The sequence below is a fragment of the Octodon degus genome, unplaced genomic scaffold (genome assembly GCF_000260255.1).
Source record: "Octodon degus isolate 3935 unplaced genomic scaffold, OctDeg1.0 scaffold00027, whole genome shotgun sequence".
NCBI lineage: Eukaryota > Metazoa > Chordata > Mammalia > Rodentia > Octodontidae > Octodon > Octodon degus.
In genome coordinates this window covers 15,591,082-15,606,066 of record NW_004524603.1, presented here as the reverse complement: position 1 = coordinate 15,606,066, position 14,985 = coordinate 15,591,082, and the positions used below count along the sequence as shown (strand labels likewise).

Here is a 14,985-nt window from a genome sequence, read left to right as displayed (position 1 = left end):
CTTGTGCTTGCCAGAGAAGCGCGTATTCCACTGAGCCATCTCCCCGGCCCCTGCTCCCAGATTTGTAAAGTCAGCACCCCCACGGCCCTGAGTGGTACAGCAGTTGTTTCCCCAGTGTCCCAAACAACAGATGCCTCCCAAGAAAGCCTGAATGGGCAATGCGGGTCATCTGGTTTCACTGGGCTCTTCAGAGACACTTGATATCAGACCACATAAGAATCCCAGAAAGCCTCGGGAAGCAGATCTCAGGCTCCACAGAAAAGTGTGCAGCAGGCTCTGTACCCTACATACACTTCTGGACCACCCTTTAAAGCAGTCAGGACACCTGGGAAACTGCAACTCAGAGGCAGTGGGAGGTCCCGAGTGTGAGTGGTAGAGATCGAGGTAGGAGTGGGACTGTACCACTGCCTGGAAGAGGGACACAGACAGACCCTGGAGAGCGGAGGGCAGGCCAGGTTTGCATGCAGGTAAGCACAAGAAGGAGCACATGTGTCTCAGGTGCCCCTTGGAGTGCCACGGTCAGCCTGGAAAACGGGGGTGGCAGATGGGGCTGAAGGGTCAGTCTCAGGAAGTTAGGAACAATCTGGAAGCCTAAGTCAAAGGAGGGAGTCAATCAGGGAGAGAGCCTTCCACATTGGGCCACATCTGCAGGATCACGGAGGAGGGCATAACCCTAAGGCTCGCAGCACAGAACTCTGCAGCTCGCAGGTGCAACTCCACCTGACAGTGCCCACCTTCCGCCACCTCACCTGGCCCACCGCTGCACCGATGCTTCCAGTCCCATCGACGATGCCCGTGACGGTCGCCAAGGCTTCACTGCTACCCTGGATCAGCTCCTGGCGACCCAGGTCCGCAGAAATAGCTGAGCTGATCATGTTAGAAGGACCACCAATAAAAAATCCTGCAGTTACAAACACAGTAGGTTTTTATTAAAAGTGATTCCTAACACAATGAGTAATCTACTGAATGAGAAAAAATATCATCCCAGTATTTTATATGTTAAAGAAAAACAAAATAAAAGGAAACAACAGAGAATATCTTCAAAATAGCCTCCCCTTTCTGAAATCTCTATGAATTATGTGGCAATCTAGTGTGGGTATTTTTTTGTTTGGTTGGTTTTGGGGTTTTTTTTGTTTTGTTTTGTTTTTTTTATTTTGAGGCAGGGTCTCACTAAGTAGTTCAGGCTAGCCTTGAACGCAAGCCCAGGTTGGGCACAAACTTGTGGTAATCCTCCTGTCTCAGTCTCCTGCGTGCTGGGATTACAAGCAAGTACCACAATGCCTGGTTATTCTAGTATATTTGCAAAACCTCAATTTGTAAATAATAAAGCAAAATAATGGCGACTTTCCACTCCTGTGAAGTTTCCACTCATCAGTAACTGACTAGCTCATCAAATTCCATTACAGCACAGTTCCATCACTTGAGCTTTTATCAGTCCAAGGCCACCAAGCACACTGGAAACAAGAGGGGAGAAGGCCGATTCCATAGTACAGGGGCTTCTCTCCACCACCTCGCTGGCTCCTAGGAACGTGTCCCAGCCCAGGCCTGAGCTCTGGGCCTCACGCAACATAGGTAGCTCACTCCTGATGGGATGCGAGGTTTAAAAGATTAGCAACCTTTCCATACCACGCTCCCCTAACTACTGCCAACTATTTCATCGAGTCCTCAAAGAAAGACTAACCAATGCTAACAACAAAGAACAAGCTAGTTAGTTTGAACTTCTATAAGCTGGTGAACTGCTTTCCAATGGGGCATTTTCCGAAGTCTCTTTCTAAGGCAAAACCAAGCTGAGGCAGTGATCAAAAATGTGACATTGGGGCCAGTGAGATAGCTCAGTGGACTAAGTGTCTGCTTTAGCAAGCGCATACGACCCCGCCCCCCCGTCCCACATGCTGCACCACTGAATCCAGGTGTGGTGGCACATGCCTGTAAGCCCAGTGCTGGGGAGGTTGAAAACAGGAGGAGCACTATGAGTCCAATTGCGCAGTTAGACCCTGTACCAAATACATAAAACGAAAAAAAAAAAAAAAAAGTGACATTGAAGTTGGGCATGCGGGTGCAGCCCTGTAATCCTGGCTTGCAGGAGGCCAACGCAGGAGGATCATGAGTACATGGACAGCCTGGACTACACAAAAAGACTCTGTCTCAACAGACAACTGAGAGGGACAGCTTCTGTCCCAAGAGGGTGGAAAACTTGATCAACAAGCAGAGAACAGAATCTGGAAAAAGACTGCCTAAAATCCCACCTACAAAGGGGTGGAAGGGAAGGGGAAGAAAGAACTGATATGTTTCCTATCTGTACCAGTTCCCCACAGGGAATGTCATCATCACGCGCTGCAAACATCCTGAAAAAAACAAAAAAGATTCCAACTACTCAGGAGGCAGAGGCAGGGGAAGTACAAGCCTGAAACTATTGATATGTCATCTCAGAATAAAATACAAAAAGGCTTGGGCTGCGGCTCAGTACTCTGGGTTCATTACCTAATACCACAAAAAATAATTTTTAAAGGAATCCAGAACAAGGTGCTTTTCTGTTGTTTGTGTTCTCCATGACTAAAGCTTTAACATCACTCAAGCTGAGGGGGAACAGTTTCCAGAGGACACTGTAGTCACAGGGGGCTGCAGTACCTGTCACCGTCATCAGGAGTGCATTGATGGATTTGTTGTTAGGAGACCCTGTGAGGAAACACAGACACAGCAGTGACTGGGGCAGCAATGACAGGCGGCTCCGCCACAAGCACACAAAGGTCCAGGTCTCTGCGACCTCACAAATCCCTCTCTGGACAACAAAGAGAGGCAAGTGACTCTCACCACCTCTGCCAGTTTTTATTTGTCTTGTCTGTGTCTAGCCAAGGAGACTTCTAAAAGCCAACGAGGGCTTTGCCCAGATCCGCAGCACCTTAAGGGAAGCATCCCACACCAGCTAATCAGCCCCGGCCCGCTTGAAACCTTGCCCTGTTTATTGTTTTATTGGCTCACAAAAGGCCCCTCCGGAGCCACCCCTCACACAAAGCACATACGCTCCTGAGCAAGCCTTTAAACAAACCCACAAGGCAGGAGCACTGCCAGCTTCCTCCTGACACAAACAACGCCACGTGTGACGGCGTTCCCAGGCAGCCCAGACCTGCAGAGGTGGCCAGGTTCTGACCGACCTGACTCGAGCACACCCTTGCTCCTGTACCACGCAGGCCAGGATACTCACGGCTGTATTCCACGAGGGAGCCGACCGCCAGGAGCAGGCTGAGGGCCAGCACCGGCGCTCTCTTCTGCAGGACGTCTGAGATGAAGCCTTGCAATGTCCCACCTTGAACATGGGGGGCACTGTGGGTCAGAACCAGGCCCTCACACCCTGACCCTCCCCTCACACCGCAGCTTCGCCTAGGCCCCACCATCACAGTCAAACAGGATAAAACAACCATCCACTTTCCCTTACTCTTTTCTCTACAAAAAGTAGTTATAGACCCTTCTCCTGACTAATTAAGGACTGTTACTCACAGTCTATTAATAGCAGAAGGTAAAATACTCCCTAAAATTAAATGCAGCCACTATGGTTCAATAATAACTAACAGGTCAATGTGCTTAAGAGGGGATGTTAAACCCTATGGGTGGCACTGTCACGTTCAGAGCGCGCCAGTCTGGGCTCCAGGAGCTGCGGGACATCTGGTATGCACTCGCCAGACCACAGGGGACCCAGAAGTGTGGTTGGGTGCAAAGGCGCCAACCTCACCTCTGGCTCTGGCCCTACAGATAAGGTCAGCCAAGTTCACCTAAGGACAGCCCATCTCACATAATTCTAAAGGAAACATCGAGGGGAGGGAGAGAAGGCTTCACCGCAGCCATGTAGAGACGTCATGGAAAGGCCTCGTGCTCCCCCACTGGATCTGCGGTGCCTTCCTGCTGCGCTCCCATGCCTGGCTCTGGTGCCCAGTCACTGTGAACTGCCGTGGACAATACAGCAAAGCACTCGAGCCAGCCCTGCCCTGCTGCACTCTGCACTACAGTACTGCTCCTGCTTCCTTGGCTGGCAGTGGCGGGGAAGGAGGCGGCAGGGAGAACACGCTCACTCCCTAGCCCAGATCTCTCACACAGGAGCTTCGGAGTCAGGCATCACTGCGCGTCCATGGAAAAGATTCCAGAGCACTTCAGGGCAGAAGAGAAAGCAGAGCCCGGAGCCATGGCGCCACCTGACCACACTCCTCTACGGCCTTTCTCCTGGGAGACCACTAGGAAGACAGCGGCTGCCAGATTCCTAGTGTGCCAAGAGGCTGCTAGTAATGAAGTCCTTTCTTTCTGAGGAAGATGCGCCCCGGCGTACCTATGATTCCGCCAACATCATACCAGATGGACAACTTGTCGGCTTCGGCCTCCTTCCAGCCGAAGTTGTTACTCAGATAGAAGGGCAGCCAGAAGAAGAAGGAGTAATTGACCAGCTTCAGGCAGGCATAGGCCAGGGAGTACTGCAGGAAACATACAAAACTATCAGGAAGGGACAAACAGCATGGCAAGGCCACACTTTCTCATGGTTTCTGTTTGTTTTATTTTGTTTAGACAGGGTCTCAATATGTAACTCAGGCTGGCCTTGAACTCACTATGTAGTCCAGGCTGGCTACAAACTTGTAGTGACCCTCCTGCCTCAGCCTCCTGAGGGCTAGGATTACAGGCATTTGCCCCCACACCTGGCTCACCCAGGTCACAAGTTTTTGTTTATGTTCTTTGGCTTTTTGAGACAGGGTCTCACATGCAGTTCAGGCTAGCCTTGAGCTCATTTTGTAGCCTAGGCTGGTTTCCAACTCACAATAGTCCTCCTGCCTCAGCCTCTCAAGTGCTAGGATTACAGGCATATGCCCCCATACCTGGCTTACCTAGCCTTTTTTTTTTAGGTAAAGTCTCACTAGGCAGTTAAGCCTGGCCTTGAACTTACTACATAGTCAGGGTGGTCTTGAATTCATAACAATCTTCTTGCCTCATCCTCCTGAGTGCTGGGATTACAGGCGTGCACTACCATAACCAGCCTGGGCCATAATTTCTAATGTTACGAAGCAAAGTAAAATAAAATATAAGCATTTGGAGGAGACCAGGGAGATGGTTCAGTAGAATAAGTGCTTGCCTGGCAAGCACAATGGCCTGAGCTCAATCCCCGGTTCCACCAAAATAAATAAGCATTTGGAGTCAACAGTATCTATTTTTGGCTTGGGGAGGGTTTGAGACCAGGTCTCGCTATGTAGTCCTGACCAGCCTCAAATTCACAGGGATCCTTCTGCCTCAGTCTCCAAGTGCTGGCATTGCAAGTATGTGCACCACCACACCCAGTTTTAAAATTAAACAAGTTTATAATTCCTGTTTGCCTGCAATTATCCAGGCTTCCTTCTCTCTTCACTAGCATTAGCATCTAGCAGGGTCAAGCTGCAGACACTCCCTTAGCCACCCCCAGGCTCTTCCTGCCAGGTCTGTGGTAGACAGGAACCTGGGTCTGGAGCAGGAACCCAGGAGGCTGGCAAGCAGAGTTCTTGCCACTGCTCAGCATTAGCCATGGGCAAATCCACCTAACAAGTGGCACAGCTTCTGCTGCTGGCAGCCATTCTATGTCCTGCACGGTGAGCACTGTGAGGCAGTGTCACCACAGCCAGAGGCCAGGACAGCATCCGCCCGGAACTGGCCAAGACAAGGATCCCCGGAAGTCAAAAAGGAAAGCACATGGGCATCCTCCGCCTCCTGGCTCTTTTCTGGGGAACACAGCTGCAGCTGCCTTAAGATGGCACTGGGCTGAGGCTCAAATATTGAACATACTATTACCAGGAAATCCTGGCATTTAGCATCCAAGGAGAAGGGGCGGAGCTGGTGGCTTCAAAGGGCATCTGGCGCACACACACCAGGCCCTGGAGCCGCTCGGTCCCCAGATATCACCTGCTAAGAGTGCTTTCCTGGCCAGGCAGGAGCCACCCCCAGAGAGCCACTTCCTGGTCACCAGAGCACCCCGTCTGGACAGCCTGCTGCAGGGACAAAGGCTGAGTTCCTTCCTTCCTCACCAGCCTGCCCAGGAGAACAATGGCTGTGAGGACAAAGGAGCGGCAAGAGTTCCAGCTCACTCACCGCAAATTTCAATTCCGTCTCAACAATTAATTCTGCTTATGGGATATATTAATAACTAGCTGAAAGATTAGCCTTCACATAGGAATACGCCTAAAGGAGCAAGCATCCCCCGAATCTTTGAAATTAAGAATTAGGGACAATGACCTGTTTTAACTCACACAGTTATTAGAAGTTTTTTTGTTTTGTTTTGTTTTCCCCCTAGCTTGGAGGCACAGGCAAAAAGAGTTGGTACAGTAAGTGTGAAAATACCTGGACATCAAGACCAGCCTGGGTTACAGGGTGAGCTCAAGGCCAGCCTGAATGCAGAGCAAGACCCTGTCTCAAAAAGACAAAAAAAGGGTGAGAGAAAGAATGAGAATGAGAATGAGAATGAGGAAAAGGAAAAAGAACGACCTAGATATTTGGAAAGACTTGGACATTCTGAATTTAACTGGGGGGTAACAGTCATAAAACACCATTAAAAAAATGAAATAAAATGCCAGGTGTGGAGGCACCGTCCCTTAATCCTAGAATTCTGGGAGGTAGAGGCAGCAGGATCATAAGTTTAAGCCCTGCCTGGGGAACTTAGTGACACACTGTCTGAAAAATAAAACAAGGATACAGCTCAGTGAGAAGGCTCTGGGTTCAATCCCCAGTACTAAAAAAAAATCCAGTTATTACTCATCACATGTGAACCCACTGTCTGAGACCTCAGGAAACCCAAAGGGCACTGAGACACAGGATGGTTGAGTGACTTACCCCAGCCTCCCAGAAAACCAGCTGAGAAGCTGGAGACTTGACCCAGTCCCCTCACGTGCATGCCAGGGCCAGAGCACCCAAATCACGAAGAGAGTCTGTGCAGGTACAGCAAGGCTTCCCGAATGCAGAGGCTGCTTGGACCGGGACAAGGTGCAAGAAACTACAGGCCAAAGGCAGTCAGACCCCTCTGTGGCCTGGGCTCCAGACCCCCACGGAGGTCAGCGAAACAGGGTTCATGGGTCCAGCCTGTCACAAGCATCAGCAGACACTGTCTATGCCTTCATTTTCGAGTACCTCAAAGCTGGAAATAGGTACTCTCTGGCTCTTTCTGGGGAGGGCCCACCTCAGCAGAGCCTCAGACACTGCACAACAATCCTCAGTCCAAATTCCTCAAATCAATGCATGCCCGGGAAGTATGAGGTCCTGAGTTCAATGGCCAATACCAAATTCCTGAAGTCAGGCATGAGAGACACCGTCCACCCTAGTAGCCTGATCCTGGCAGAGCAAGCACCCAGCGCAGTCCCCAGGGCAGGCTGGAGGGGTCCTTACCGGGATAACTCCGGGCAGGCAGCAGGCCTGGCCGAAGCCGATTGCCTTCACTTCGGGGACAGCACTGGCCTCCTGGGTGGAATAACTGGGCTCATATTCATCTTCATTTTCAGCATTAATTAATGGTCTATGTGAGTCTTCTTCAAGGTTTTCACTTTCAATACCTGGGAGGCCTAAAACAAAAACTATAGCTACCATTTACTGAGCACCTACTGTGTGCCTGCCATGGTGCGGAGGGCTATAGATGTCCCTTCTAGAGTTCTTGCCATTTTTAATTCCATCTTGTACAAGTAACCACCAAGGTCAAGGCCAATTAGGGCAAATGAAGGTCGCACAGCATATATACGGATGAACAAACTGCATACCTTTCTGCTTCTACATTTTCAATGGTACACGTTCTATTTAACCATAAGTAATTGCCAAACTGAATCTTCATGCATATGCGTGTGATGCTGGCGACTGAAGTGAGGGCCTCAGGTGGCCACCACTGATCTATGTCCCCAGCCCCAGATGGAATCATTCTTATGAAGGAAAAAAAAAAAAAAATTTAGCCTAAAGAAGTGAATTTGGAGTGAGCCTAGTGGTGCACGCCTGTCATCCCAGCACTCAGGAGGCTGAGACAGGAGGATTACCACAAATTCAAGCCAAACCAGGGCTATACAGTGAGTCTGAGGCCAGACTGAACTACAAGTGAGACCATATCTCAACAAACAAAACAGTGCAATTGGAAACAAATTCATGCTAATTCCTAGCCAGTGTCCCATTGTTAAAAGTCATCTGCAGGCTAGGAACGTAGCTCAATGATGGAGCATTTGCCTGGCATGAGTGAGGCTCTAGGTTTAATCCCCAGGATGGCAAAACAAAGGCACTGGGACCAGGGAGACAGCTCAGTAGAATAAGTGCTTGCCTGGCAAGCACAGGGTCCTGAGTTCAATCCCTGATACTGCAAAAAAAATAAAATAAAATAAAAATAAAACAAAAGCACTTGCAAACACTACAGTTTTCCTGTATGTGTAAAAGGTGTGCATCACTCTCAAACACCAGCCTGCCCAGGCTTAGCCAGCACATTCCCCAGCATACAAAACACAAAATTGCTCCTGTAATTCACTGCAAGGAGCTCAGCAGTCCTAGGAAAAATCTATTTCAATCTCAGACCTCCAAACCATGCGGCACTTCGAAAAGAAGAGACAGCTTCTCCTCACCGATTTCCTCTGGTGACACCAGGAGTCCAAAGAAGATGACGATCCCACCAGCAAACTGCACAGACGCTGTCACCAGAAAGGCGTACTGGAGGAGAGGGGAGAGGCGGGTCTTACACAGGTAGCTGGCACAAGTACGGTCACAAGAAGCACACGTGGGATGGACAGGGAGGAGGAGGACAGTGGGACCACATGCTGGTGTTCTCCTGCTTCAAGTTCTTGGTTTTGTGGCTGAGCCAGGGATCAGAGCCAGGGCTGGGCTGCGAAGCAGGAACTGCACTGGGCCACACCCAGCCAAGGGCTCTACCTAGGACTCTTGCATTTGCCCCAGAGCTCTCAACAAACAAAACAGTGCAATTGGAAACAAATTCATGCTAATTCCTAGCCAGTGTCCCATTGTTAAAAGTCACAGAGGATCCAGGGAAGCCCTGGAAACTACAGTGATAGGTCGATTATAAAATCCAGACTGGGGCTGGTGAGATGGCTCAGTGGTCTAAAGCACCTCCTTAGAACAAGCTTGGCAAACCACAGGGACTGCGGTTCAATCCCCCAGCACCACATGCCAGCCAGCCCTGCCCCCAGGTGGGCTGAGCTGGCTGGCCACACACACACACACACACACACACACACACAAATAAATAAAATTAAAAAAAAAAATTCAGACTGTACCCCCAAATCTCATTCTTTACTTCATACATAAGACAGGAGATATAAGGTCCAGTTGAGATTAAACGGCACCCCAAACAGCACTATAAGGTAGCACACAGCCCAAGAAATAAGAAGACTCTGCCCCCATGAGGAACAAAGGAATGTAGGAAGAGGAAAGAGCTAAAAGGAGGCGGAGGCAGCTAGGGAAGCTGCTTCAAGGAAGAGGCAAAGATCAAAGCAACAGCCTTCCTTCTGGGAACAACTCGAGCCCCAGTTCGACCTGGACGAGATGGCAGCTTCCTGCAGCAGCACAGGGGCAAGCAGGCCGGGCAGGGCCCGACAGGGACACCAAGACTGGCAGTCAGGCACCAGGCTGCGCAGTAGGCACACTCGACAAGCAATCTCAATTTTTAAACAAGCAAGTGACAGAATGAAAGCAAGGTCCCCAGGACCAAATCTGGGAGCAGCATAGAGGGTGCAGTGAAATTCTCCCCTGAGCCGAACAGGACAACCCAAACATCAAGCCAGGAAGCCCAGAAGACTGGTGACTGCCTAGAGGTCAGGCCTGTACCTAGCCCCAAACCCTCCTGAGCCCTGCAGCAATGTGTCTAGCTTTAAAAGCACAACTTCCTCCATTTTAACCATTGAGGTTCCTGAGTGACACAGTCACAGAAGTCAAGTAACAAAAAAATACAAAGTAAAAACGCCCCTCACACCCCTTCCAGACCCATTACCTCTTTCAAGTTTCCCACTGTTGTCATTTTTTACCTTCTAGACATTGTTTTGTCTGGTATTAGTATCAAATCCAGGTCCTCTGTATTGAGCTGCACCCCCACCCCCAACTCCTTTTAAAATTTTTATTTGGAGACAGGATCTTGCTAAGTCACCCAGGCTGGGCTCAAACTTGCAATCCTCCCGCCTCAGCCTCAGAGTGCTGGACGACAGGTGTGCATCAATACCTGTCCGGGCAGAGACTGTTCTAGAAATACACAGATAATATATAGGAATACTCCTTCATTTGCCTTCAGCGCACACTGCTTTGCAGCCTGGCTGCCTGGAATCTTTCTGGTGTATTGATCTTGCTTAGCTGAGCTTCCACATTTTACTTCTGAGGTACAGCACTCTTCAAATGTGTGACTGCACCTTCAGCTTGAAGCTTGCTGGTTAACACGTATTCAGTCCTAGGCTTTCACTAGCAATGTTCAAACAACCCTGCAGATACACCTCTTTGCACCTGTGAAGGTACACTCACCGGGGCAATTCCTGGCAAACTGCTCTGCATGGTCAGAGCAGGTGGAGCTTGGACAGACACTGATTAACCCCTGCAGGAGCAGCATGTATTCCAACAGCAGTGGCTGGTTCTGCAACCACAACCACTACAGGTGGTTGGCAACCTGTTGTAGTTTCATCAAGCTGATACACGTATTTTTCTTTTGTTAAAAAAATGTATTTAGTACATGGTCTACAGGGTCTCACTACACAGATCAGAATCATAGTGACCCTCCTGTTTTCAGCCTCCCAAGTGCTGGGATTACAGGCATGCACCACCATACTCAGTCTCAATCGCTGTCTCAGTACACCCCAGGGGCGGGACTGGCACAGCAAGACTGAGATCGAACCCCTGCCACTGAGTTCTAAGCAGGCACTTTAGTCTGCTAAGCTATCTGGCTGGCCCTTAATGTATTTCTTTATTGTGTTTTCTTATAGAGTAGCTGTAACTCATCCTCTCCACCCACTAACCCCAACCTCCTAGGGACTGATGTTTGTCTAAGCCATTTCTATTTTCTTTCCATGAGCTATGCATTCCAAAGCTCTGTCTTCCTAAGTTGTCTTTTCCTTACAAATCTGTGGGAATTATTTACATCAGGGAGACTGCCGTCTGTGGGTGGCAAACACAGCAGTACCTTGGTTCACAAAAGCATTTGGAAAAAAAATTGTTTTTGTTTTCAAACTTTGCATCAGGTGATGAACACGGCTGTGGCTCTTTCCTGCACAAACATGGCCATTTTATCCAAAATCATGCAATAAATTAAGTTCCTGAACTGAGGGGTCACTGTAGTTTTTCTCAATTAGTTCTACGTATTTCAACTCTTGTTAGTATTTTTGTCATGAGTAGTTTTGTTATGTGTTTGAATTTATCAGAAGTTCTTTCATTTTTAATACAGCCTTGCCTTACTCAAACACATCTATAGTTTCAAAAGGGCACAGTACTACTTCAGAAAAAACTATATATAGTACATAAACACACACAGAAGCTGAGAAAATGTACCCACCTCATAGCCATACGGCAGGACAGACGAAGCAAGGCAGGCGCCCAAGATGTTACCCACCGAGGCACAGGCACTCCAGAGACCGAAGACCACGCCCCGGCTGCAGAAGGAGACAGAGAGCAATGACACCGGCAAGGATTCTGTGCGCAGCGCCAACTTTAAAGAACGCTGGAACAGTGAACATTCCCATTACAGAGCATGAACAGACTTTTTTTTTTCATCTTTTGAGAAAGGGTCTCGCTATGCAGTTCAGGCTGGCCTTGAGCTCACTTTGTAGTCCAGGCTGGTTTTGAACTTGCAAAAATCCTCCTGCCTCAGCCTTCCAAATGTTGGGATTACAGGAGTGCACTACCACACCCTGCTTCAATAGTCTATTTTGTTAAATTTCAAATACATGGGGCCGGGGAGATGGCTCAATGGAATAAGCGCTTCCCTGGCAAGCGCAAGGGCCTGAGTTCAATCCCCGGTTCCGCCAAAAGAAAAAAGGATACATCAAATACACTAAAAATGATAAAAGAAAAATCAGCTCCTTTGTAAGTAAGAACTAATGATGTTAAAATTCAAGTTGGGAACCAGGCACAGTGGCACAGGGCTATAATCCTAGCACTGGGGAGGCTGAGGCAAGATTACCAAAACTTCAAGGCCAGCCTGGACTTTGTAATGAGACCCTGTCTCAAAAAAACCAAAAAAAGTTCAATTTAAGGGCTCTCCAAAAGACACTTAAGAAAAATTTATTTATTTATTTGGGGGGGGGGGGCTGGGGATTGAACTCAGGCCCTTGTGCTTGCCAGGGAAGTGCTTATTCCACTGAGCCACCTCCCCAGCCCCTTAAGAAAAATTTAAAAGATGCCACAAACTGGAAAAATATCTGATAAAAAGACTTGTATATGTAAAAAACCCTCAAAACTCAAGAGAATAGACAATGTAACAGATTTTTTTGTTTCTGTCCTTTTGAGACAGTCTCACTGTGTAGTTCACACTGGCCTTGAACTCACTATGTAGTGCAGGTTGGCCTCAAACTCAAGGAGATCCTCCTGCGCAAGGCCGCCCCAGCGCTGGAATTACAAGTGTATGTCACCACGCCCAGCTGAACAGATTATTAAAGGCCAGAAATCTATAATCATCTGCCAATAAAAAAAAATGGGCCAAAAGACTTTAACAGGTACTTTACAGGTATGATAAAAACAATCACGTGATGCAAATAAGCACACAAAAACATGTTCAATACCATTGGAAGCCAGGGAAATAAATGCTAAATAAATCAAAACGAGATAGTGCTGCTTGCCAACCTGACTGGCTAAAACCAAAGGAGACTGACCAGAGCAGGAGCGGGCAGGCACGAGGTGTGACTGCGGCCGCTCTGCACTGGGACACAGCAGACTGCATGCCTTTCTGGAAGATGCCCCCATGACCCGGCCACGCCAACCACAGACGCAGTATCTGCCCCGGTGTGTGTCCACATGGACTTAAACAGAGGCCTCACTGGAGCTCTGCTTCTGAAAGTCCTAAACTGAAAACTCTGGCGTTCACCCACAGGATACCAGGGTGCGCACTGCAGAAGGACTTCTGCCCAGCTACCAAAAATGCTGAGCATCTGGACCCCTGGGAGTGAAGCTCCACACAGGGAAGTAAGGCAGGTCACCAGAGGGACAGACCAAAGGACTCCACTTCTGTCAGCTCTTGGAAATTCAAATTACAGTGACAGATGGCAGGCCAGTGTGAGCGCAGGAAGAAGGGATTACCAGGGGTTGTTTCTCAGCTGTGACGATGGCTCCGCAGGTGCATAGAGGCCAAAGCCACCACACTGTGCACTGCACACATGTGTGGATTCCTGCAAGTCCACCAGGAAGCCAGAAGGGACAGGCAGAGGAAGAGCCCGGTGGAAGTGACGTTAGCTGTCACCATAGTAAAAGAGAGAAACGACTGTCCTGAATACAGGAAATGGCAGTGCAGCTGGTGTGAAAAAGAGGATTTAGGAACACTTCCTTGGTTTTGATTTTGTTTTTTAGAGACTTGTCTCACAATGTGGCCCAGGCTGGCCTTGAACTCATGGTGATCCTCCTGCCTCTGCCTCCCAAGGGCTGGGACTACAGGTGTGTGTTTTAAGTTAAAATCTGTGTTTCATTCCAATTGATACATACATTAACACACTGTGCTGGTCAGCATGTTTAGCATTTTTCTAACCTCATTAAAGCAGAAAGAGCATTAGAAATGAACACGTAGATGACACCACACAGTAAGAAATGACATCTATAAAGCGTGACCTCAGCCACTCTGCCGACTTTTGGGTCTCTCCCATGCACTCCTGAAAGGCCTGGTGCAGGTGCATGCAACCTGGGTGCAGGGCCTGGTGCCCCAGAGAGGCAGGTATTAGGCCTGCACCTCCCTGGCGACCGAGAGCAACAGCACGACTCTGCCTAAGCAGCAGCTATGTAGGCCCAGGACTCCCGCAGCTGGACCCTTCACTTCCACTTCTTCCTTTGCTACCGGTCACACTGACCCTGTGGGCTGCTGCTCCATGACTGACCACACTTGCTTGTTACCAGCAAGCTGGCTTCCTTTCCCAGGGAGCCTGCAATGGCTTTCGTGGCTTCCTTTTGTTTTGTGACTGAGCCACAAAAATAACAAAGTGGTCAAACCATTCAGCTACTGAACTGGAAACTTGGTGTCGACTGATTTGGATCAGTCTCTAATTCCCTCAAAATGACCCTTGTTGGAACTAGTAAGTATCTATAAGTGACAATGTCAGTGGACTCAACCAAAGCTCTCTTTGTTCATTTGTATTTTGTGATTTACAATAAATTCTACCCTTCATATAATTTTAGTTTGTGACAGGATCTCTCTATGTAGTCTAGGCTGGCCTTGAACCTGCAGCAGTCTTTCTGCCTCAGCCTCCTGAGTACTGGGATTATAGGTGTGCACCACCATATCTGGCCCCTTCCTATAATTTATAAAAGTCTCAAATGAAAAACAATTTTCTTTTAAAAAAATCTTAATTAAACAAAATCAGGGCCAGCAAGATAGCTCAGTGGAATAAACACCTGCTTTGGCAAGTGCAGGGACCAGGGTTCAATCCCCGTTCCCGCATGCTGCACCAGCCTCACTCCTGGGGCACACGCCTATAATCTCAGCACTGGGGAGGCTGAAAGCAGGAGATCACTATGAGTCAGAGCTGCGTAGTGAGACCCTGCAACAACCAAGTACATTTTAAAAAAAGACCATGTGCAGGCTGTCTCATCCATTCCAGTCACAGAACAGCGCCTTTTCATGGACAGGGTGACCACCTGCACACTGAGTCCTGACCAGACTATTAGCATTCTCAGGCAGTGCTTATTTCAGCCCAAGATGGGCCATGCTGGCCACCACATCGACTAGAAGTTGAGGGGCAGCAGGCACACACTGGGTACCAGACGGGGAACAGCAACACATAAACATTCATCTAGGAAAAATGGTATAAAGCTTTTTTTTTTTTCTTTTTTTGAGACAGGATC

General features: G+C 48.7%; 1 protein-coding gene across 1 annotated transcript in view; it reads right to left on the bottom strand.

Moving 5' to 3' along the window:
• Positions 1-14,985, bottom strand: part of Slc37a3 (solute carrier family 37 member 3) — a 37,393-nt gene that overhangs the window by 7,698 nt on the left and 14,710 nt on the right. The window contains exons 6-12 of the mRNA XM_004629135.2: positions 11,498-11,594; positions 8,580-8,664; positions 7,378-7,550; positions 4,316-4,457; positions 3,203-3,304; positions 2,629-2,676; positions 750-901 (exon numbers count right to left, since the gene is read on the bottom strand). Coding sequence (XP_004629192.1) covers positions 750-901; positions 2,629-2,676; positions 3,203-3,304; positions 4,316-4,457; positions 7,378-7,550; positions 8,580-8,664; positions 11,498-11,594 — 799 coding nt within the window. The remainder of the gene's footprint in view (positions 1-749; positions 902-2,628; positions 2,677-3,202; positions 3,305-4,315; positions 4,458-7,377; positions 7,551-8,579; positions 8,665-11,497; positions 11,595-14,985) is intronic.